At 36.0% G+C, this 25893-nt stretch overlaps 1 protein-coding gene across 2 annotated transcripts; it reads left to right on the forward strand.

The window, feature by feature from the left end:
- MARF1 (meiosis regulator and mRNA stability factor 1) lies at positions 1–22860 on the forward strand (the record flags this gene model as incomplete). 2 transcript variants are annotated; one of them, XM_082006633.1, is made up of 26 exons in its annotated part: positions 1–147; positions 1796–2464; positions 3467–3641; positions 5084–5310; positions 6213–6330; positions 7067–7239; positions 7988–8422; positions 8942–9111; positions 9210–9362; positions 10072–10261; positions 10945–11123; positions 12075–12155; positions 12515–12751; positions 13536–13655; positions 14037–14212; positions 14431–14651; positions 15376–15518; positions 16852–16985; positions 17485–17687; positions 18201–18428; positions 19229–19459; positions 19568–19780; positions 20569–20629; positions 20728–20871; positions 21919–22089; positions 22628–22860. In XM_082006633.1, the coding sequence occupies 26 exons, from the start codon at positions 1–3 to the stop codon at positions 22858–22860; spliced, it is 5232 nt and encodes a 1743-aa protein (XP_081862759.1). The 2 variants fall into 2 exon arrangements, with proteins under 2 accessions (XP_081862759.1, XP_081862760.1); XM_082006634.1 differs by having other exon boundaries at positions 1796–1945.
- Positions 22861–25893: the final 3033 nt, after the last annotated feature.

Raw genomic sequence — 25893 nt, forward strand, 5'->3', positions numbered from 1 at the left:
ATGATGGAAGGAAACAGGACAGAGAACCTCTGCAATAAATCATTCGGATGGCTTCAGCGACAAGAGAATGATGCTAAACCATGGCTCTGGAAACTTTCTAATTGCTTTTCTGCTGCTGAAAAGTCTTTGCCTTGCAGTGCGAAAACGGTAATTCAGTGCTTTATGAAAAGCATAGTTGATATCCTGGTACAGAGCGGTATAACTAACTGCAGTGTTATTGCTGACTAAGGGGGGAGAGTGGGGAGGGGAGAAAGAGGAGACAGCAGTTAACATGGTAAGTACAAAATTTACCTGGGAATTTAAGGTCTTTAGTTGTGTTCATAACTCTGTCATTGATGTTGGTGAAAACGGGCAAGTTGCTTTGCTTGACAGGCTTTACTCTCTACAGCTCTATTTGGAATAATACGACTGGAATAATACAATGATAAAAAGCGTATGAGGCAGCTTCTTGAAAGCTGTGTGAAGTTATTGCTGAAGAGTTGAGTAGGGAAGTCGTCATGCTTCCAGATTTCTATCAATTTAGTTTGGAGGCAAATTTAGAATTTTCTAAATTATTACTATATAGTAGTTACAGCAATTGTGGGTACTGTTCTTTATGAATGTCTAATTTTTCCTTTTTTCTATTTCTTTAAATGTACCTGTTCTGTAACTGTATATGATTCTATACGTTTAACATGCAAAGCGCTTAAGGAATAGAAGGAATAGTACAACACAGTGACTTACTTAACAACTGGAGCTTGCTTGCTCAAGTAACGCACTTTCATGCATGTTCAGTCTGACTTTCAGTAAAAGACATAGTGGAAACAGATAAGCATGTATTCTGTTGTGTTGCTGGTCTCGTGCGTCAGGGGTTAGGAAGGGACCTGCCATAAATTCTGGAATTTAACATATAAACCAGTTCCAGGCAGACTTTTGGCAGAGTGTATCTTCAATTCATAAGATGTGGTATCAGGTAGAGAAGAAGGGTTTTGAACTTGGATAATCAGTTATTCATTACTGTGTAGTAGGAAATGCATTAAATTAAATATGGCAAGTAAAAGTTGTTCCAAAGTACTGACCTGAAGCTTTGGAGCAGTGAGTTGTATGCAGGGTAGCTCTACTGACCTTGACTGTTCTGGTGCTTCTCATAACCTTGCTTAGTTTTCACTGCTGCCGTTTTAGAAAAACACCCTGTATTTCTGTGTAAGCTTTTATGACTGTACATCTTGATATCTTAAATCAGAGTAGGCGAAAAGAACTTACATAGTTGTGGTGAAAATTTAGTCTCTTGTCCTCTGTTAGTTTACCCGCTTGATATAATTTCTAATTTTTTTAAGTCTTAGTCTGTTAATGCATTACTTCTAAAAGTCTAATACAACTTTTACCTTGAAAAAAGACTTTAAAGATGGTTACTTATGTACTCCCAAACTGTGGTGTTTTTTTACTTCGTATTCATGTATGTTTGCTCTTAAAAGAAATAAATGGTTTTTTGCTTTGCAGTTGTAGAGTGTGTCTCAGCTGTAGCCTAACAGTTTTCTGCTTTTCAAATTCTGTTTTACAGACCCATTGCTATTTGGTTTATAGCTTTTTTGTTTTCTTGCTTCCAAAATCCACTGATACCAATATACCTCAAGCTGGCGTGTTTCTTTTAATATTTTAGATGTTCAGACAGTGAGGTAATAGTAATCATAGAGATAATACTTCTGAAAAGTTCTGTTATTGCCAAAATTGTAACAGTCTAAAAATATGCTTGTTTATACTATAAAATTGTTGGTTTATTTATGTATCTGAATGTAACTGAACTTTCATTTTCTAGAAAGATTACATGGAGAACGAGAAAGCTGCTGTAGAATTAAAGGATGCTTCATCTCCTCATAATGCTGGCTCTAAACCGTTTCCAGCAGTACCGCTTCCTGATGTTCATCCTCTTCAGCAACAGCAAATACAGCTTTCACCTGGCCCGAAAGTAAGCTGCTGTGCTCATGGCTCTGACTCTTCTTGTACTCCACAAATGCATTGTGGTGGTGGTGGTGGTAACTTGATTCACCCTGGCACAATATTAGACTCAAAAAGCACTGGGACGATTACTTGTCAAGTAGGGTCAGGATTTGCTTATCAGTCTGCATCTTCACTGAAGAATCCTCCAGCTCGAAGCAATTTGGCAGGCATTGCGAGTGAGTTCCCTGGCATGTGTGTAGAAAACAGTGTATCTTCCTGTCAACATCTGCCCTGTTGTGGAAAACTCCATTTCCAGTCCTGTCATGGTAACATGCACAAACTGCATCAGTTTCCAGCCCTTCAGAGCTGCACATCTTCTGGCTATTTCCCTTGTTCTGAATTCACAAGTGGGGCTACAAGCCACTTGGATGAGCATATTGCACAGTCGGAGTTAACATCACGCGTGTGCGCCAACCCTTTGCACCTAAACATGGCACCTTCGGTTTGTTTAAAGGGCTCTCACTACTGCAATGACTGCTTGAGCAAGGTTTGTACACATCACATTTCTCATTCATTAAGCATTGTATATGGTTAATGCTAAAATAATGTTACTTGAGCAAAACACCAGCTTCCATGGGTTGCAGCTTGCGTCTTCCTAGTTGGTGATGCACAGTCCAAATGTACCAGATATCCTTTTTAAAGATGATCTCTTTTCTGAGGTAACATTAATTTCGATAGGAAGACAAAAGAGGCTATCACAATGTTTAGCTTACAGGTGATCTGTAATGTACTCAAGCGGAATTTTGACTGTCTTTGAAAGACAATTATCTCTTCTTGATAGCTCCTATTACAATGTTCCATAGTAGTGACTGAGAAAAGGCTAACAACAGTTAACATGTACCCTTGGACAGCTGATCAATAAAGAGCCATTTGTAAGTCAGGTGAAATGTCTGATGCTACAAGTATATTTTTGGTTTGATATGTCTTAGTTCAGTCTTCCCAAATCAGTAATTTATAATTCAGTAGAAATTTGGTACACTTTAGAACTGATTAAAACAGGGCTTGAATTTTAATAGGAATTTCTCAGCTTTGCGAGATGTGTTACTTAACCTTCCAAATTCAAGTTTCCAAGATAAAAATGAAATGTTGTCATTTGAATAAACTAAATGGTGAATTCAATATGTTTGGATATGACCACTGTTGGGGGGGAGGGGGGGGTGATTCATCCTGGTACTCTTAGTTGTGCTGATTTCACATGCCAGGTCTTTTTTCTTTTTTTTTCCTTAGAATACATATTAGTACTTCTTAAAGATGGCACATCTTTATGTGCAGAGTTTAACAGAATCTTTCCTTGCATTTGGAAATCTAGAGCTAAGTATACTAGAAAAGACTAGGGTAGAAACTTCCTTTGTGCAGTGATACTGTTGTTAACTTTAGAGTACATCTGAACCTGCATTTGTTGTAGAAGGGAAACAGTGTTTCTAGCATGGAATGCTGTGTGTTAATATGTATACTAAATGAACGTCTTTTTGAAAAATTGTCCCAACAGCCAACCAGAAACAGCCTAGTTGATGCTGCTAAAATCTGGCCAAATATTCCTCCTCCAAGTGCACAGACTGCACCTGTTCCTATCCCAGTATGTAATGGCTGTGGAACCAAAGGAGCAGGAAATGAGAAGAGTTTGCTACTGGCGAGCAGCCTTGGCAAATCACCACAGAAATATGGTAAACCCCATTTGATTGAAACTTGTACTTAGTGGATGTCCTCCTTAAATACTGTTGTGCACATGAAGAGTTCTCTTAAATTGCACTGTTCTCTAGAAACATCTATGAAGTCATAGAAGACTAAACAGTAAAAAAAATACCTTTTTTCTGTTTTGTAAAGTCATAACTTGGCTTTACTTGTTTTGACTACCTAGTTAACTTACTGTACTGTTTGCATAGATTTTTGATTTTTTTTTTTTTTTTACTATTATTCTAAGGTCTTGGAAGCTATTTCATGGTGTATAAAGAAATTGTCTTCAGCCATACTTTAGAAAGTATTTTCTTAGTCTGTAGTGTCTATTCTTACTCCATATGCAGTAAAGGTGTAATATTTATAATTGCAATATAGCTTTTTTCAGTGTTCTTGAGAGGAAAATATTGTGTGAAATAATTACATGGTCTTTCTACAGTGTTAATATTGCTTCAATTGCAAAATCATATCTAGTATGAACATTGTAAACTTAGTGTCATGGAATAATAAGAAATTGGATAGTTTTACTATTGTTTTAAGACTACACCCATTTTTAGGTTTTTAAGGTGCAACACCCCAATTAAGTGTCTACAAGAATCATTGGTATTGCATTTTTTATAGAAGAATAACTAGTCAACATATACTCAAACAAATATGACATTTGTCTGGTGTGATTAATTTTATATTCTCTGCTGACTTTAATTCTTAGCTTGTTTTTGACCTGTGAGGATTCTGTGTCATTCTTCATGTTTCTTTTCCAGTTGTTTTGTGGGATTGGAATGGGTGTATAATGTTAATTCAAAATTAAATAGATATTCAGACTGCTGAAACACCAGAAACTTTATTTGCACTTCTTAGCCTGTGATAGCAAAAACTTGTAAACTCACTCTCCTGAACTGTAGGATACTTCTGTGTTTATTCCATACTGCCTTAATTTTCTATAATCACTATCACTATACTGGTAATCTCATCCGGTTTTGTTTAGATTCTTTATCTAATGCACACACTGAACAGCTTTCATTTCACTTCCATTACCAATATAGCACCCGCTGAGCTTTGTGCGACACAACTTCAGACAATTTTCATGGCACATGCCACCTTAGCATTTGATAACATTTTTAAAAATACATTACTTGCTTATTCAAGAGTTTAAATGTAAAACTGAAGTTGTCTTGCATTTTTATCCTAACTTAAAAGTGACTAAATTTCTGCTTAAGACTGATTTGAGGTATAAAGTTTTTCCCTTAAAGAGAAACTTTGCAAATACCTGATTTGTTTTTAGATTCCTTAAGAAAATAAAACTCAACTTGCTTTCCTGGGCATGTTGTTCTCTAAAAAATAAAGCTTCCTGTGTGCAAAGTTCATAGTTTGCCAAGTTTAACAATTTTCGTATTTGGAGATTAAAATGAGCTGTGTTGTTAAACCTGTACAGGGTCTCCGGAAGTTGCAATAACAGGCCAAGTTCTGGAAAACTTGCCCCCCATTGGAGTCTTCTGGGATATTGAAAACTGTTCAGTTCCCACTGGCCGTTCAGCTATAGCGGTTGTACAAAGGATTCGTGAAAAGTTTTTTAAAGGTCACAGAGAGGCAGAATTCATCTGTGTATGTGACATTAGTAAAGAAAATAAAGAAGTTATTCAGGAACTAAACAACTGCCAGGTATCCAAACAGTCTCTACTTGGTGTTCTTGCTTGAGAATTTGTGTACTCTGAGTGTTCTAAATAGTGCTTCCTGTTCACTAAAGCTTTATGTTAGCTTCTGTTTTTTTAGTGCATGAGCTCATAATTAGTTTATGGGTGGGTCCTTAATGCTGGACTCCCCGGTGTGATACTTTTTAAAACTGAAACTGTGTTCCATTATAGTTAGATTACTGTTTTAGCTTTAGTTTTAGTGTTCAGAGGATTTTGATTTCATCCAGTAGTAAGTGCTGGTGGCTGCGTTTCTAGTGTTACACTTCAAATCTGTGACTAAATCATTAACCTAAAAGAATTATGATTGTGTGAACTTAACTTTTTTAATTCTGTTAGTGAATATTGTGCTGATTAGTGAGGACACTTGTAAATTAGTGCTATTGACTGGGGCACCTTTAAAACTGCATGTTTTTCCATCAATACTTTTTTGTTTCTTGGTATTTTTTAACTTTTTGTGCAGGTTTAAGTCAGAAATTCCCTTCCCACATCCTAAATTGCAGATATGATAACAGGTTGACAGTTTATGTGCTTATGTGAGGTAAAATGAATTGATAGGGAGTACTTCCTTCGTTTGTCACACCTCTAATTCAAATCCGGGCTTATGGAATATTTTTAAGGCATGTAAATTGTGATCTTTAACACAGAACAGTGGAAGTCATCCCTAAGACATTGCTGAACAACTAGGGTTGAAGTTCATTGCTCATTAGAACAGTTTGAGATCCATACATGTTTTATTGAGTGGATGTGTGTGTTAATTTATCTAAATAAAAGGTGCATGTGAAAGCTTGTATTTGTTATTTAAAAATAAATTTAGGCAAGCATAGTTAACATTCAAGCTTTTCTTTAGAGCCTATGTATGCATTTCCGCAGGTGACTGTTGCACACATCAATGCTACAGCAAAGAATGCTGCTGATGACAAACTCAGACAGAGTCTTAGGAGATTTGCTGATACACACACTGCACCTGCCACTGTGGTTCTTGTGTCAAGTAAGTGCTAGTGGTACTAATCTACAGTGCAGAATTCAGTTCCTCTCTTCAGTAGTACTTTTGCATATGACGCTATTTACTTTCCAAGGGTTGTGGTTAGAATCAGCTTTAACTGAATTGCTCAAGAATTCTTAATGTCAGTGGCAGCAAGGGAGAAAGTAAGATGAGAACTTGGCTTAGTTAACTATCAGCATTGGAATCTGGTGTCTTGTGGAGTGTCAGTAGGTATGTGTATAAATACTGTCTAAAGTTAGACAGCTTCAGCAGGAAGCTAATAAAGTAAAACTCCATTGAGTCTTCCTTATGGTAGTCTTTCTGAATGCTTTGAGCAAAGTGTATTTGATTTTTTTTTTTTTCATTATTGTAGCAGCACACTATACAGTTAAATATGCAAGCCACTCAACTATTTAATTGGCATGTGTTGCCCTGGGCATCTCCCTAAAGCTAAACTAATGTTTGCGATAGAAGTATACAGTACTAGTCAAATGTCTTGCTGATAAATTGCTAAAAGTTGCTATTGAAAGGAAGCCCTTGTCTGAGACTGAATATTAACTGCTGATTTAAATTATGTCTATTGAGAAGCCTTGTAGCTGGTGGTGCTTTTTCACTGGAAATTTTCAGTGATAAATGGAACTTGTCATTGAGACCTGGAGTTTTGTTTGTTTGATATCCACCCCCCGCTCCCCAGCTTTTTCATGTATTTCCTTGTTCATTCTATTTTTTTTTCATTCTCCAGCAGATGTAAACTTTGCTTTGGAACTCAGTGACCTGAGACACCGACATGGTTTTCGGATAATTTTGGTACATAAAAACCAAGCTTCAGAAGCGCTCTTACATCATGCTCATGAGCTTATTTGTTTTGAAGAATTTATTTCAGACTTGCCACCAAGGTTACCACTGAAAATGCCGGTAAGGATTTTAATTCTTAATACAACAAACATCTCGATGTCAACTACTTTTTTCTACTTTAGATAGGATGTCTGCTGCATACTTGACTACTGTTTGTATTTCAGTTACTACCACATGAATGTATGCTTTCTGCTTAAAGACTGAAAGAATGAAATAATAAAGTAATTAACTAAAGTAAAATAGCAAGGTCACATTCTTATCACTATCTGATAAAATATTTAGTGATATCTTACACGCTTTTCTTTCACTGGCAGAAGGTTAAGGTAGGTACTCAGTTGTGCATTAAGACAGCTCTGCGATGCTTTCTTAACAGTTTTGAGTGACTGTTTTCTTGGAGTTTTTGTCTTCCTGATGATTCCCTCTGTATTTGTTGTGTTACCTTTGCACAGCACTCGTAACCTTTTCTTCCTTTGAAATAACTTCCTGAACTATGTGTTCACATGCAGGTATAGAATATATGGAATTCTTGGGTTACAAACAGTAATGCTTTATTATCTGGAGAAGCGATCAGGTATCGATCTATTGATCAGGGATGCTATAGTCTCTTCTAACTTTAAATTATATTGGAGATGGAAGTTTGAGGATCTACATTGATATGAGAGTTTTCCAAGAAAATTGAATGCTGCAAGAAGAATGACTTGAGGGGAGCGGGGGGAGAGAGTGTTACCAGAATCAGTATAAAAATACTGGTTTTGAACAAGAGGGTATTCTGACATAACCAAATTAAAATCTTACTCCTTTTAAACAGGCATGCCATACACTATTATATGTTTATAATCTGCCAACAAACAGAGACAGCAAAAGTGTCAGTAATAGACTCAGGCGTTTGTCAGACAACTGTGGAGGGAAGGTGCTGAGCATTTCTGGAAGCAGTGCAATTCTCCGTTTTTTAAATCAAGAAAGTGCTGAACGGGCTCGGAAGCGAATGGAAAATGAAGATGTTTTTGGTAACAGGATTGTAGTGTCTTTTACTCCCAAAAACAAAGAACTTAATGAAACAAAAAGTTCCAGCTTTGTGGGAACTGAAAAGATGAAGTCTCCCAAAAAAATTAACAAGAACACAAAGCTGTGCCTCCTCAACAAAGACTCAAGTGATCAGTCTCTTGGTACCAAAGGCTCTGCTGGGAGAGGATTCCAGATTCATGGATCGATTGTCAAACCCACACATGTTAAAAGTTTACAGGTATTGTTCTACCTTATTAAGTATTCTTGCTTTTCCTCATGTTCTGAGGATTGTTTCTGTTACAGCTTTATCTTTAACTTGTCAGTCGTAGTTAATAAATAACTAATGTATAGTGACATTCCTGAATGAGAGCTGTATTCATCTGCTTGGAAAGCAAACGATGAATTTGAGGGTTGTTTTTCCCCTTCCCTGCCACTTTATCTTAATTTGGAAATACTGCTGGTACTTACTGAGTCTCAAATTCTAGGCCAGTTTTGAATTTTGTATTGGTGTTGAAGAGTGATCTCTTTGCTAGTTTTAAGGAGAACTAGGGTAGATTGACGGTGTAGCAAAAATATTTCAACTAATTGACAGCTTACTATTGTCTGTCACAGAAAATCAAATATTCCTGGTTATGAACTACCAAGGAAAATGCTGTTAAAGAAAAATCCGTCAGTTATCTAGGTTTCCATCACGAGGAAAGCCTCTGGCAAAGAATGTCTGGTGCTTTTCTGCTGACCTTTCATCTGTTTTATATAGGAGCTGTGCCGCCTTGAATCAAAGACCGCCAGTAGAAATACTGAAAACCAGCAAGAACATTTAGGAGAACAAATTCCTTCTCCTCAGAGCAACTCTAATGCAGTGATTCCTGTGTCTCTGGCAACAAAAAAAATTGGAATGGGAGAATCATCCTGTAAAAGTAGTCAGAAGTATGTTTAAACATAAAGACATCAGTGTTAGCTACATTATTTTAAAGGAGTTCCGCAATGTAATGTTTTTTCTTTTTCTTATATGTATTTGTAAATAGAAAAGAGACCTCTGCTTCCAGGAGCATTACCAATTCCCCTGTAGATAAAGACGAAACTGTATTTCAGGTCAGCTATCCCTCTGCTTTCAGTAAGTTGACAGCCTCAAGACAACTCAGTCCTTTACTCATGTCTCAGAGTTGCTGGTCATCTCGGTAAGTGTCTATGTCTCATTTGGGAAGTGAAGTGAGACTTCATGGGTATATACATTGATTATTGACAGCTGCATATGGAGTTGTGTATGCTAAGCACATTACTTTTGCCTCCACATAAATCAGTGTATTGAAGGAAACTGTGATGGTGCTGTATAACAGGTAACAGAGGGTGGATGTAAGTATAAGATGGAGTGAACTCTTTCTCAGAAACTTACTGTATGGCAATTGTTTCCTGCAAACTTTGTTTTTAAATCTTCTGAAGAATTTTCAGAAGTGTTATAGGCATCTTACTTTTCTTAATTTCAGTGCTTTTGACATTCCCAGTAGAAACTTATCCAGGCCCACTAAATTCTTGTAGACTTAAATATCTGGCCTTTGCCAATTATTAAAATCATGTGAATGAGTTTACCTTTTAAAATGTATTAATAAGATAGATTAATAAGACTTGGTGTCAAATATATGATTAAATTGGGTGTCTTTGAAATGTAATATGAATTATTTCCTTTCTTCTCATAGGAAGTATTTGTCTTGTTATGACGTTTTGCTAGTGGTGAAATTTGTTTTGTCTGCACATACGTACTGGGAAAATACCTTCAAAGTGCTGTATTTGTGCACTTGATCTGCATATATTTTCTGATTAATTTTGAAATGTAAATATCAGAATTGTGCAAGAGCTACTTCAGCTCATAAATGTTTTTATTTTACACAGGAGTATGTCTCCAAACCTCTCAAATAGATCTTCTCCACTCACGTTTAATGTAGTAAATCATACCAGTGGTACAGACTGCCCTGATCCTTTTGCAAATGGTGCAGACATTCAGATAAGCAATGTAGACTATAGATTGTCCAGAAAAGAGCTGCAGCAAAATTTACAAGAAATTTTCTCAAGACATGGCAAGGTAAAGGCTGAAATACCTTTATTAAATCTGTTTTTATGTACTTCCTGTTTATGTGTTTATGGACATGTTTGTGGTCTAGCTTTAAGTGAGTAGGAATGGAAAGCTATCAAAACATGACTTTTAAACTTTGTTAAATTGTCTTCTTCCTTCAAAAAGACCAGTTCATCACTTGCATTAGCTTCTTAATTTGCATGGGGTGTTCATAGATCTGGTGTTCTGAAGCTTTGTATGTGAAATTCTTAGTTAGTGGCTCATTAGTGATGCAGAGAAGAGCTTTAGCTGTAAAGCTGAATTCCTAATGTCAGCTGAACAATCACAGAAAAAAATTGAGTTTGTTTTGAATCAGAAGTGATCAAAACAGACATGGAGAGTGTGAATCAGTAAGGAGCAACTATGCAAGGAGAGGTCCTTTCTGCAGCAGGCCTACTTCTGTCTGATTTGTAGATGACATTCTTCTGGCATAATCTACATGGGAAGATGATGCTTGTGTTAAAGGAATATCATGGTCTTGCCTTGGCTAAGGCTTCTTGGACTCGGTTCTTGTTTGCATTGTCCTGTTGGCCACGGTTCATCATACTCAGTTCCCTTTTGCATTGTATTTGGCTCTTGCCAAAGCAAGATGGTGCTACTCTTGTGTTGGCTTGCCTTGCATTAATATTTTGATAAATGTTTTCTTCCTTCAGGTAAAAAGTGTAGAGCTCAGTCCTCATACAGACTACCAGTTGAAGGCTACAGTTCAGATGGAAAATCTGCAAGAAGCAATCAGTGCTGTCAACAATCTTCACAGATACAAGATTGGCAGTAAAAGGATCCAGGTCTCATTAGCAACAGGAGCTGCTAGTAAATCACTCTCTCTACTCGGGTAATAAGCACTTCGACATTGTCTCAGTTGTTCTAGCATGTATTTAATAGCTGAGAGATCATTTAAAATACTGAGGAAAGGAATGATAGAGAAATAAAGTAAAATCTGTCTTACGACTTGATGAATGTGTTAAATACAGCTAGGCTAGTTTTCAGTTTAGCATTTTTACACTGCTTATATTTTAAGTTGCATCCGAAGAGACTAGATCTCTATTTAATAGTGTTTATTAGTTTCACGGCTACTCTTTCATAATGCTGATATACCTCAATAACTTAATTTGTGCAGCTGAGTTAAGATAACACTTGGCACCTTTATTTCTTTCTTCCAAGGAAGTGCATATGAATCTTCTCTTTGAGGATGGGGTACACAGTTTAAATGCTGTTGGTGTGTCTTTTGATTTCCATTTTCTAGATGGAAGATGATAGAACTAGAGTTCTGGTGTTAGTGAGAATACAAGTATTTTCTATTTCAATTTTTTCCTTACTGAAAGAAAGCATTACGAAAAATGTTGTCGTCTTTTTTTCCCAGAAAACTCCAGTGAAAATAGTGCTTGGAGCGTGGAGTGTTCTATAATTACGTGCTACTTGCCCTTGTATAATTTACAACTTTGTCATTCTTGCCTTTTAATTTATACCTGTTCAGAGTTCTTAATGACCATGCTGGTAACTTCTAGTGCTGCAGCTTTAATGTTGCATTTTATAGATGCTTGAAATCTTACCACTACCTATGAAAGATGCAGAGATGTTACCTAATGAGCTAGCAGAAGTGTTACTATTTGCACTCTGCTGATCTGAAGTGTCACCTTTTGTAGTGCTGGGATGGAAAGGAATGCAGTTTGTCCTTTTATGTTTATAGTTCATAAACTGCATCTGTAAATACCTCACCAATTTAGGCTGGAGACTAATAATAACAGATTAATTTTGTACTAATGTTACAAAACTTCTTTTATAGCTCAGAAACAATATCCATTCTGCAGGATGCACCTGCTTGTTGTCTGCCTGTATTCAAATTCACAGAAATCTATGAAAAAAAGTAAGTCCTCAGTTGTGTTTTTTCTCTAGAACTTCTAAAAAGAATCTGATCTTGTGGAATTACAGTGAATTATGGAGAGTGTTATTCCATAACAGAATGGAGTGTTACGGGTTTCTTTTTGTTTAGATATTGCAGCACATTATCGATCCAGCAGCAATGACTGTAATACTGGCCTTTCATAGAGGATATGTATTTTCTTTTAGCATTTTACTTAATTTCTCTACATAGGGATGAATAGAAAAGTCACCTTAACATTTTGCATAGTCTCTAGTGTTTATTCCTGTTTCTTAAAAAATGCAGATTACTGCAGTCGCTAACTGTGTTTATAAAGTGTATTTATTTCAATTTGTTTCTTTTAGATTTGGGCATAAATTAATTGTATCAGACTTGTATAAACTAACGGATACTGTGGCAATCCGTGACCAAGGAAGTGCACGGCTGGTGTGCCTTTTACCCAGCAGCCAAGCCCGGCAGAGTCCACTGGGATCTTCACAGTCACATGATGGTTCATCAGCAAACTGTAGTCCTATAATATTTGAAGAGTTGGAATACCATGAGCCTGTTTGTAAGCAGCATTGCCTGAATAAAGACTTTATGTAAGCTGTGTATAAATACTATAAAATCTTACAAAATGTTTGAACAGCATTTAACGCTTACAGCTATATTAAAGTTGAGGTATATATGTTCATATAGCATGCTCCAGTTGCTCTTTATATGTTCACAAGAATAAGTCGGGCTGAAAAATTGCGAGTTGCCACAGCAAATTTTACAGGCAGTTCTTACGGATCAGTCTGTTCAGATAACATTATTGTATTCTTGCGCAGCTGCCAAGATTGAGTACCTCTTAAACAGAAGCTGAAATGTATGCTACCTTCCTCTGGTTATATAGTAGATTATACATACTAGAGATTTCTATTAGCTTGAATTTTATTATGTAATTATAGCTGGAGCTGATCGTTCTTCTTTTGGCCTCCAGCTACTTTTACTAAGTGGTTCGTACTGGGTTGAAGACTTCCTGAAGCTATATGTTAAGTTTTTTTGTTTGTTTTATTCAACAGCAGCCAGGTTGTGCTTCTAGAGCAGTTATTAGGTGTTCACTGTTAACTGCCTAGTATGTGCTGCTAAAATTTAATTTGAAAGTTTTAATCTAATAATAATAAAAATGTGGTCTTCTAAATGTTGCGTGTCTTCTGGAAGTTTGCTGTAGCTGTATTAACTTTTGTGAGGAAAAGGTGGAAGTTGCTTGTGACTGTACATAGTGGTATTGTCAGTGAGTAGCAGTATGTCATATGTGTATGTTTACTATAGGTGAGCACAGGCATACTATGCTGAAGCTATGTGTAGAATGAGCGTATAAACTTCAACCTCTTCTTTTTACAGTGAGCATGAGTTTGATCCAGATTCTTATAGAATTCCTTTTGTGATTTTGTCTCTGAAGACATTTGCTCCCCAAGTTCATAGTCTTCTACAGACACATGAGGGTACTGTGCCTTTACTGAGGTAAAATATTTTAATTTAGGCTTTTAGTGTAAAGGCTGATAGGTTAAAAGATTTAGAACTTTATTGATGGCTGTTGTAATGCTCTGAAGCTACCTGTGGTATAAAAACTCCGGTTCTTGTGTAAGATGGTATTTTTTATAGCAAATAAGTATCTTATGAAATTATTACTTTTTGAATTCTTGTTGAGCAAAAAAGACATACTTATTTAAAATGTGCATTTTATGAAGACTTCTATAATGTGTTAGCTGATGAAGCCTCTTGCTCAGGAAGTGTCTCAAAATAATGCTATTGTTATAGGTGGTGTATTGTGTTATTTATATATATAACAATTGTTATAGTGGTATTTTGGTGTATAATGGAAGCTTTCTTTTCCTTCCAAAGTTTTCCCGATTGTTATATGTCAGAGTTCAGTGATCTTGAAATGGTGCCAGAAGGCCAGGGTGGTGTTCCTTTAGAACATCTAATTACCTGTGTTCCTGGAGTTAACATTGCCACTGCCCAAAATGGCATTAAAGTTATTAAATGGATACATAACAAACCACCACCTCCTACTACAGGTAAATATTTCTATTTAGAATCTCTTCTCTGAACTAATCATTCCGCCAAAAAATTAAAGAGTAGCATAAAGTAAACGTGTATAACTGTTAAACTTTTTATAAATAGAAACTTTTAGCTTGAATGTTTATTTTTTTCTCTTGTGCTTTATGAAGTGCAGTGTTTAGTGGAAGAATATGTTAGTGAAAGGTTCAGTAATACGATTATTTTATTTTTTTAGATCCTTGGCTTCTACGTTCTAAGAGCCCTGTAGGTAATCCACAACTCATTCAGTTCAGTAGAGAAGTGATAGATCTACTTAAAAGTCAGCCGTCCTGCGTCATACCTGTCAGTAAATTCATCCCAACATACCATCATCACTTTGCAAAACAATGCCGTGTGTCTGACTACGGGTATTCTAAATTAATGGAGCTGCTAGAAGCAGTGCCTCATGTACTGCAAGTGAGTTATATGACACTGTTCCTTTTAACTTGGGGAATTGTATCTTCAACTATGTGAATTACTGGTTGGTATTGTACAATAGATGCTGTGCAGTTACCTATTCCACCTTGAAAGAGATGCTTAACTGAACCTTGAAGTGTAATTTTCATCTTTTTTGCGATGTTTCTGTTTTGTTGTGTTTATTGCCCCCACCTGTCCAAAACAGCTTCTGGGGAAATTAATTATTAATTATTTAATCTAAGCGTCTGGAATAAAGGTTGAAGCTGGTTTTAGCCTGTGGCTAGTGCTTGGGTAAAAGGTTTTAGTTGTGCTGTTTATCATAAGAACACAGCAAATGCTTAGTGCCTCTAAGTTGGGCTGTGATGTGTAGCCTGTGACTTGAAGGATTTCTCTGAAGTTGTTCATTTGGCCTTATGTTACAAAAAAGAAACACTATGGTCACATTAGCTTACTACTTTGAACATCAGTTGGTTGTAGAATTTTAAAATAACCAATTCAAATGCGCAACAATTGCAATAGCACTCGTGGAGGAAGCATTTAATTTCTTGATGACATATGCCTTAGTACAGAAAGTGTATGACTTCATGAGGCTGCCTTTCCAGACATTGTCTTCATTACATCCTTTATTTCTAGCTTACCTATACTAGAACTGCCTTCTAAATGTTTTGTAAAAGAATTTACTGAAGATTCTAGATGTGAATGGTCAAATAAAGTTTTCTTTCAGATTCTTGGTATGGGTTCCAAACGCTTGTTAACTCTAACGCACAGAGCTCAAGTGAAGCGCTTTACTCAAGACTTACTGAAGCTTCTCAAATCCCAGGCCAGTAAGCAAGTTATTGTGAGGGAATTCTTACAGGCTTATCACTGGTAAGTGTTTTTTTTTTTTTTTTTTTAGTGAAAGAACAACTGTGCAGGCCATGTATATCAACGGTGGCTTTAAAACCTATTACAAGAGAAGTCAGCACTTCAGATTTTAATACAAAACTGTGGCAACTATATTGCCTCTTTGTTGTGATGTGGATGTTCAAACTTCTAATGAAAACAAAAAGTAAAAGCTCTCTGGCAGACTTTACTGCTTCCTGTAGTACTTTTAACTTTATTGGAGTTTGAAATGGGTTATTGTATTTCATTAGTTCTCTTTGAAGCCATTACAACAAGGTTGGATTTAAGCAAGCAGGTTGTGGCACGTTGATGTGAATAACAGAGGGAAAACTTAGTGTTAGGCTTTCTTTAGAGGAAAATATAAAATAGACTGATTGTCAATAGATACTGTTACTTCTTTAACTGGAGCTAGCAGTGGTGCAAAAATGAGGAGTAATACCTGTCTTGCTATTGCTAGGAAGAACATTCTGTCCTAGCATGGTAAAAAATAGGGGTGGTTGTTTAAGAATCAAGATTTATTTCCCTAATATGAAGATAGAAAATAGTACTTGTGTGCTTTGAGGAAACCGTAGCATCTTAGTCCTATATGTGGTCTACCTTTGCATGTGTGCTATTGTGCTGCATGTGCCAACAGCTCCTTTTTGGGAATGTGTACTTCTATTTCCACTATTGGTAAAAATACATTATTGGTTATTTCTAAATCTACCAAATGTGCATCTCCGTTGTAGTCAGCTCTGGCCACTTGTTGAATAAGAATATATGTGAAGTGTTCTTGCTTCTGAGATGTTCCTGTCGGGGAGACAGGGAGAGTAAAATACCTTTTAATATATTACATAGTATCGTGAACCTTAATGTGGTGTTTTCCAGGATATGGTCTCTGCCTTCTGTTGAGATTTGATCTTGTTTAAGAAGAGTGTATGTCTGTGACTATTAAGCAAATACAGACTGAAAGGGTAGCCATATGGAGCTGTATAACATAATTACCTTTTCTTAAATCACTTAAAACTTGAGCTTGAAAAATATTACTTTATATTGTCACTTACCATGACTAGTTTGAGGCATCCACTGTTTGGTTTATACAGCTCTTTTTTCCAGTCTCATGTGAACCATCTATGTATCTTATTTTTCTGGTTAGAATGGATAGATAATTTGAACTAAGAATACTTTTCCCCTTTGTTTCAGATGCTAGTATTGCCAATATGAAAATTATGTTTACTTTTTTAAAGATTGGAGGTTTATTCTCAACTTAAAGATTTTTTTTTTGCCTACACAGCATCCATTAATACTTGTGTAATACCATTTTTTCTAAAATGTTCAGGTGTTTCTCTAAGGACTGGGATGTTACTGAGTACGGAGTGTGTGAACTGGCTGATATTATATCAGAAATTCCAGATACGACCATCTGTTTGTCACAGCAAGACAATGAAATGGTCATTTGTATTCCCAAAAGAGGTATGTCCATGTACTTTTTTTATTCTTGCCAAATAAATTGTTCTTTACTAAAGTATATAGGAGTGACTTGGATTTTTTTTATAATTGTGTTTCTACCTTTATGACTAAGTTATGAATTTCTAGCAAATAAAGAATCTGTCATTCTAGGAACACTTCTAAGGGAACAGACATGAAAGCAGGTGGCAAAACACATAAAATAATGTTGTTATGTTAATGTTTCTGCATGTAGCTAAACTTTCTGTGGAATTATTAGAGTGGATTGTTTCCACACAGCAAAAATACCAATATATTTAGGTACTTAATATCTTCTAACATGCTGATTGCCTGATTATCTTGGACTCTAAGCCTGTAAGCTTAGTAAAGGTCTTCAGTGGTAGAAGAAAATAGTGACTTGGTGTGGTATGTGATTGAGCTGAAAATCAATCGCCATATTTTCTTATATTCTGTTGCATTTTAAGTGTGTTGCTATGTAGCTCTTGCTTTGTTTTTTTAATTTTAGAACGTACACAAGAAGAAATTGAAAGAACCAAACAGTTTTCTAAAGAGGTAGTAGACTTACTGCGCCATCAACCCCATTTTCGAATGCCCTTCAACAAATTTATTCCTTCTTATCACCACCACTTTGGTCGTCAGTGCAAGCTTGCTTACTATGGTTTTACAAAACTACTTGAACTCTTTGAAGCCATACCAGATGTCTTACTTGTAAGTTCTAAAACCCTAAGCCTGCACTAAAGCATTTTTGAGATCTGTACAACTGTTTCAGCAGGTGTTATATTTCTCATTAACTTTAGTGTGAGTTATAAACTGTGGACCTGTAATGTTAGGCAGCTGTATTTAAGAAAGTCTTTGATATAGCTAATTCTGGTAAAATTGTCCAAGATTTTTAGCACATTCAGGCTAAGTTTGTCAACAAATTAAAGTTTTTTTTTTTTAAATTGGATTATTTTACAAAATACAGTGCATCAAACTTGGAGCTAAGTTTCATTAAAGTTTTGTTAAACTTGCTTTAAAAAGGGTTTATAACTATTTAATTGCCTGTTTTGTTGTATTTAAGAAATTGCACAGTTTTGCTTGCTATATAGGTATCTTTTTGAGGTACCCGAGCCCTGCTGCATAGGAAATGGTTGCCTGCAAGCACTGAATTTTATTTGCAGATTACACTTTTTTTTTCATCCAGGTAAATCACTTTAACAAAGTGTAATTCCTGTTTTGTAGGTATTGGAATGCGGGGAGGAGAAAATTCTCACGCTCACAGATGTGGAACAAGTCAAAGCAGTTGCTGCCCAGTTTGTTAAACTGCTGCGGTCTCAGAAAGACAACTGCCTTATGATGACTGATTTACTGACAGAGTACAGTAAAACATTTGGATACACACTGCGTCTTCATGATTATGATGTTAGCTCAGTTCCAGCTTTAATGCAAAAACTTTGCCACGTTGTGAAGGTAATTTTTTAATCTTTGTAGTTTTATGTCTCTAAAAGGAATGCAATGTTGTGTTAAGGAATTTCCTGTCTCAAATTTCAGGTTTCAGTATGCTTAATATTGTACTCTAGAAACTATTTCATTAAGTCAGGGCGGGAGGGAATTCTAAAGGGGTTTTAAATGTAGCTTCTATATTCCTGTGATGTTCTCTTTGTTCTTTTGTAATGTTTCAACTTTCTCTGGGAAAGCTCGTGCTTGTATAGCACATAATAAGTAAAAGACTGTATTATTATTTTAATAGTACCAATTGTTTTTTTCCCACCTGACTTCTAAGTATGTAGAAGTCATGATTTTCTGATACCATTTCGTGATAACCATAGTAGTTATCAGTCTCCTAATGTTTTATATTCCTCATTTTCCTGATTTATGGTTTGAGGCTTTGACTCTGAGTGTAAATACATAGATGGTCTTACATGTCAGTGGCAAAGAAAGATTACATCGACATAGACATGGGCATACGAGTTTAATTGCTCCAATTCTGTTAATTTAGCAGCTGGTGTTCAGGCTGGACCTCAGTCAGGTCCAGCTGGCTTGGAAAGAAGAGTAAAATCATGTCTACCATGTGGACAGAAACTGATACGCAGCTTTTGTAGATTTAAAGTAAATTTTTCCATGTAATAAGCTTCTCTATCCTGTGTGCTTTTGGCTAGGGGAGTATCAGATGCTGGTATGTAATATTGGATACAGCTGTGCTCAAACCCCAGCTATACAACTTATAAACTACCCTCTTCCCTAACATCATTCCCAATTCATTTTTCTAGGTGGTTGACACAGAGTCTGGCAAGCAAATTCAGCTGATAAATAAAAAATCTCTGCGGACTCTGACTGCCCAACTGCTAGTCTTGTTGATGTCCTGGGATGGAACATCCTTTCTCTCTGTTGAACAGCTTAAACAGCATTATGAAACAATCCATAGTACTTCACTTAATCCATGTGAATATGGATTTATGACCTTAACTGAACTCCTGAAGAGTCTGCCTTACTTGGTTGAGGTATGCAAGTTCTTTTTCCTTTCTGGTGTGCTTCATACTTTGAAAAGATACTGTGACTAGAGGATACAGAATTATGCACTCTAATTCTTTCCCTGTTTTTTCTAAAAGGTTTTTACCAATGGTGCAGCAGAAGAATATGTGAAGCTTACAAATCTGTATATGTTTGCAAAGAATGTAAGGTCCTTACTTCACACTTACCATTATCAGCAGATTTTTCTTCATGAGTTCCCAGTAGCATATAGCAAATACACAGGAGAAGTGCTTCAACCTAAAGCATATGGATGCAATAGTTTAGAAGAGCTCTTGGGAGCAATTCCACAGGTGTGAAGAATTCTGTTTTGCACAATTACATTTAGACTTCTGCATGGATTAAAAATAGTTACATAACTGCAGTTTCTGTTAATTGGTGTGAATTACTGGAATAACTAGCTTCTCCAAGGAGGCTTATACCAATTGTAGATTTAATGGTTTCTGAGAAATCTGGACTGTGTAATAAGAAAAAGAAAATGTTTTTTAACATGTTTTGGTCAAATTTTGCTTAAGAACTGTTCCTGGTGAAGCTGCAAACATCCTTGGCATCTTTATCAAGTGAGATAATTGATTTCTCTCCTTAGTGAATGAACAACTGTACAGTACTGAAGCTTCATTTTAGTCAGGGTAGATTATTGGTTTTAGGAGTGAAGAGTTGTGGGGCCTTGTCAGAAATGCCACATAGTGGAATTTTGCTTGTGGCATCTTCTTGTCATTATACATGTCCAAAGTCCTCTATGATAATCTTGTGACCCAGTTTATGGCTATAAGCTTTCCTTGAAGTAAATTAATCTTTCTGGATAGTGACAAAATGGAATTTTGCAACTCCATGTTTAAACGTATAGTTTTGTTAATACATAGTTAGTATACTTTCTAGCCCTATAGTTTGCCTTTGGCATCAGTTATTTTGAGACAAAGCTTTTACTTGGGTCGTGTAGTACAAATTAGCAACATGATTTAGTTTACTTTTAGAAATAACATCAGTGGAAGGCTAGATGAAAGATAGCGAGTAAGGTGCTTTAGGTTTTGAGCTTAGTATGTGCTGATGTTTAGTTCTGCTTTATTTTTCCCCTCTATAGGTGGTCTGGATTAAAGGACATGGCCATAAGAGAATTGTGGTACTAAAGAATGATATGAAAAGTAAGCCATTTCAATTTCAAGCAGTATCTTTGTTTCCTTTTTTCTTTTTTTAAGATGTGACTTGAGTAAATGAACCAAATGAACTTGCTTTTTTGTAGCCCGTTTTAGCTCACCTAGTTTTCCCCCTGCTGATCATGTGGATGATGATCATGGAAATCAACTTGCTGACAATAATGGACATATTATGGAGACCCCAAGATCTGCTTCATCAATGGAACTAAGTCTAGGAACACCTAGCAATGGTAATGCAAAATTGATTTATGTAAGAATCTTATTATATTAAGGGAAATAAGCAGAGTAATCAAAGCAGCACGGAGAAAGCTGTGTGAGTTAGTCAATCTGAACTTCTGTAGAAATGCTTTATGGCTTGAAAGCTGTTGAACTTCTCCCAAAGTATATAGTTAAGCATGTGTCCTCTTGATGAGGGCATCTGTTGCCCTTAGCTGTCAATATAACTACATAGTGGCCAGAGTAGTGTTTCCCATGGATTTTAGTGGAAGTCTATAAGCATACAGCTAATGAGGAAAAGATGGTCAGTAGCAGCTTCTGCTAAGAATGTCTCCTGTATTCTGATGAGAATATAGTCATCTCAAAAGAATGTTTTTGTGTTGATTTTGTTTTGTTACTGCAAATAATAATGGCAGTCCTGTTGGTATAAATCTGTCCCCAAATAAAAAAACCTGGGAAATGGTGACATCATAGTTCATATCTTGCTGTGGTCTCCAATTCTGTTACTACCTGCAGGTTGGAGAACTTGTGGAATGGTTCCTGAGTTATTTCAGAAATCTAAGCTTGTCCCTTTTATATAAGGCCAAGTCACTTTATTTTGAAACTTTCAGCTTAATTTTCACGTGTAAATGTGTTAGATGGTACATAAATAGTTGATATTGGTATGCCTGCAGGAGAGTTGTCTGGTAACTAGTCCTTCTTTGTTAAAGACTGTTTCCTGTAGGACTTGTTTCCTCAGCTCTTCTTCTATTACTCTAGTTTGGCAAATACCAGATTCTACTATAGGGGTATGCTTACTCAGGCAAGCAATAGGTTTAACGTACTATTGCTTTCTCTGCTGTATTGTAAGTAGCTAGATGCTCTTGATCTACCAAAGTAACTCTTGAACGAATCTGAGGTTAGTTAGCATTAATTAAATTAGTTTTTTATTAGTATTTCAAATACAGCATAGCTCTCAAATCCTCAGAATTGCATCTGAATACTTCACATTTACCAGCTCTGAAACAGTGACACCTTCACAGCTTACAGATACTTTGAAAAATGTTCCTTTACTCTTGTAGTTTCTAATCAAACTGAGCAAGAACTTCTTTGCCTCACAAATACATCTCCCGTTGACCTCTTGTGTGAGCCAGTTCCTTCCTGCCTACCATCCCCACAACTGCGCCCCGATCCAGTGGTTCTTGAGTCTGCAGACCTCATTCAGTTTGAGGAACACCCTGCACCTCTCTCTGGTAAGAGTTAGCTTGCATATATTGTATTACTTATGGATGATAACTCAAGCAGTTTGGAAAACAAACTATCAAAGCAATGGTTTATTATATAAAAGTTCCATTTAAATACATGTGTGTATATATTGCACAATGGGGTGTGTTGGAAATGCAGGTGGCTTCCATCAGAAACTCTTGAGTACTGACCATAAGTACCCTGCTGTGATTCTCTGGGGTGAATTTTATAGGGACCTTATCCACCACTAAAACTGCATTTTGCCAACCTGTATCAACCTTTTCACCACAGGAATTTTATGGTGCTTTTATGAGCACTGAGAGACTTAATGTGTGAGAATTAAATTAAACCTTCCAAATAGTACATGATGCAGACAGAGCCAGAAGCAAACATCACATCAGCTGAGGAGGTGAACATGACACATCTGGCTTCAAATCAGGCTGACAAGTTCTTAATAAATATTGTCTATTACCAGAGAAATATTATTTATTTTTCAAGAATATTTTTCAAGAGCATCAATAAATTGAGTTGTCTTATTTATTTTAGAGATAATGATTTTAACAGAAGAAGAAAAACGAAGAATTGTTACCACAGCTCAAGAAAAATTGACTTCTGGTTCTGTGATATCTAACACCACAGAGAATGCTTCAGTGCCTCCCTGTCAGTCCTCTGAAACCCAACTAAGCAAGGAAGCAATGGACAGCCCAGCCAAAAAACAACACAAAAACAAGGTGAAATTGGCAGCAAACTTTTCACTTGCCCCTGTAACCAAGCTTTAACTCTTTCTTTTTAGTGTGAAAGACAAATACCTATGGACTCTGCACAAAGTAAAGCTATTTGCTAGCCCTTATGTGTTTTAATGAAAGGCTTAGAAGAATTAATTTGTATTTAACGTATTCTGTGAAGATTTTGTTCCTCTTGCACTGAACACAGCCGTTAGCAGAACAGATTTTTTTTTCTATTATTTTGAAAAAAATTTCTGGCATTTGTTAAATTATTCTTAAATTTTACAGTTTTTCATAAATGTGTGTTCAGTAAAAGCAAAATATTAATTCAACTAAAATGGAACAGATTTTATTTTCTTTAAACCTTGGTGGTGGTGTAATCATACATGTAGCATATTGTATTCTATAGGCTGTTGCTTACTGGTCTTGTTTCAGACAGTATTAATAAAATGCATGATCTGTCTTTCAAAAGCCTGTTGAGAAATTTTAACTTGCTGATCTGAAATGACAGAAGTGTAGGGAACTGATTGTACTCCAGAGGAGAAACTTGTTCTCTGACCTTTCAGATGACTTGTAACTGCATTGGAAATTCTTTTGTCTAAAGGTGTCTATAGAAGATTATGTGGATTTTTTGTAAAACTTGTTTTAAATGTTTTCTGTAGCTTTCAGTTCCATTTTGGAGCTTTCTAGGACATTGATGCTTTAAGCTTCCCTTTTATATTTAGTTCCAGTCTGGCATGGATTTGGTTAAGGGAGAGACTGTCTTGGTGTCATGAGTTTAAGATACGGACACACACATTTTATTGTGTCTAGAAATTAAGTTAGAAGGATTCTGATATTTCTGGAATATGCATTTAATGCATAAATTACAGATAATGGGGCAGGTCTTACTAAAATGTTTTGTGATAGAAGGTATTGATGCTATTTCCACCTGTAAGGAAAGTTCTAACTACATGTGGAAATGCTAAGGTTGTTCTGCTTAACCTTGTTTCCTATTTTTAAGCATGTTGAGTAAATGGGAAGCTTATTCTTTGATGTGCTGTCTTTTAGCTGTGTCTGTTTTTATTCTAAAACTTACTCCTAGTGTTGGAAGGTTTTTTCAATTCGTGGTATCTTGTGTTGGCTTTTGAAAGGGCCAGCTTTGGAAGAGAGGATAAGGCAGTGGACAACCTTCACTCTAGTTAGCAGAAATGTCCGGTGTATGAGACTTTATACCCATTCTGGGTAACCATGGCATTTACAATGGGTTGTATTTGCCAGGCAGCAAATAAATTGCTTGTAGTATTGAAAGAACATATACTAGAGGCTTTCCACTGGCCAACTGAGTATTTTTTAGGTGGATTCTATTGTAATACACAAAAGATGGAACAAGGGCTCTAATTTCTCGGCCAGCAACAGGAAATGCCACTGAATAATGGCTATAGACAGAATTTTACTAGTCAGATTTTGTTATAAAATCTTTTAAATTTAGGCAAGTATTATCAGTAGTGAACTTATAGCCATTGTGAATGCAGAGAAACACTTGGAAGTTTTTCTGAGCCTTATGGCACAGTATTTTGAGTCCTTAGTAAACCTCTATAGACATACTGCATTAGAAAGGGAAATTTAGAAGTAAGCTTTCTTAGAATGCTTTTAATGAGTTAAATGCAAGAACATCTGCTTTCACCTTAAGTTTGATAAGGTTAACACTGATCAGTCTAGACTTTTGTTTCAGAAGAGAATGCACTGGAGAAAAGACCAACCTGAAATTGTATTTTTGTGAGATGCAGCTACAAGTCATCTGGAGTACTCAAGAAAACCAGGTTTTTGCTTCAGAGGAAAATATGGTATTTAGCCAAGTGAGTGTGGAGGTTATACCATTTATGGAGGTCAGCATATCTTTTCTGGATTCATGTGTGATTCTGATGAAATCGCTATTTGAAAGTAATAGAATAATACTTTTTGAGAAGTTGTGTTCATAGTGTAACAAAATAGCTAATTGAATTGCAATATATTTTTTTATCCAAAGGGTTAAATGAATGATGTGACTTGACTTACAGATTTAAAAGCATTGCAACCATGAAATTCTTTAATTTAACAATTAAATGTACTACTTCAGATTAATGTCTGTTTAAAAAAAGAAAAATGTCACTGAAGCCCTCAATTTATGCACTATCTTTTTCTTGGAATGGGAAAGAGAAGAAAAAATTGTTTTCTTAGCTGTCTACTTTGTTTGGACACTTTCTTTTGTGGCTCAAGTGCTGTTTTGTGTGTTGGGACCAAACAGTTGTGTCAATAAAATTTTCAAGCAAGCATAACTCTTGTCGTTGTCTGAAGACCTGAAAAAAAACTGTCCTAGAATCCTTAACTTGCTGCGTCACATTAAGTTTAATTATCCAGACAGAGCAGAGAGCTAAAATTTGGGATTTAGTGAAGACAAAAGAAACACCATAAATCCACAACTGCTATTCTAAAGAATGAGAGTTTTCCCCGTTTTTGCAATTCAGTTGTTAGCAGATGTACTCAGTATCTCTTACTGCTTGCTCTTCATACAACATAAAGTTTAGGGTTTATTTTAGAAGTGTACCATTTATCAGCCCAAAGAGAAAAACAGAGAAAGGAGTGTAAATGCAACAGGTGGAAGTAAGGCATTCCTCCTGAGTTTGTTTCACTTTGAAATGTTAAAATTAAGGTGAATAATGTCATACAGAGTGTTACCGTGCAATAAAGTTAACAAGTCACTTTTGAGTTAAAATAGCCGCCTTTTCCAGCTTGCTGAAGATAGTAATTATCCAAGAATTACAAGTCTGGCAAGCAAGTTACTTTGCAGGTTCACTTGTGCTTTGAACTTGAGTGCTTTGAACTTTACTTCAGAATCTAACAAAATAATTTAAAAAAATAATCTGTAATTAAATTGGACTGTTGTGTCATCTCACAGCTTTATGGACAAAAGTAAAGAACTGGATGAGCTGCTCCTGACTGTCTCTTTTTTTTTTTGGTGGTTTTATTACATATTCTCACTTAATGGAACTGTTAAGTGGAACAGTCTGCTAGAGTAAATGTCAGGCCTGCCACAGGTAAGCATTCACTTGACCTTGCAGAGTACTT

This window comes from Phaethon aethereus, assembly GCF_964289735.1.
Source record: "Phaethon aethereus genome assembly, chromosome: 15".
Taxonomy (NCBI): Eukaryota; Metazoa; Chordata; class Aves; order Phaethontiformes; family Phaethontidae; genus Phaethon; species Phaethon aethereus.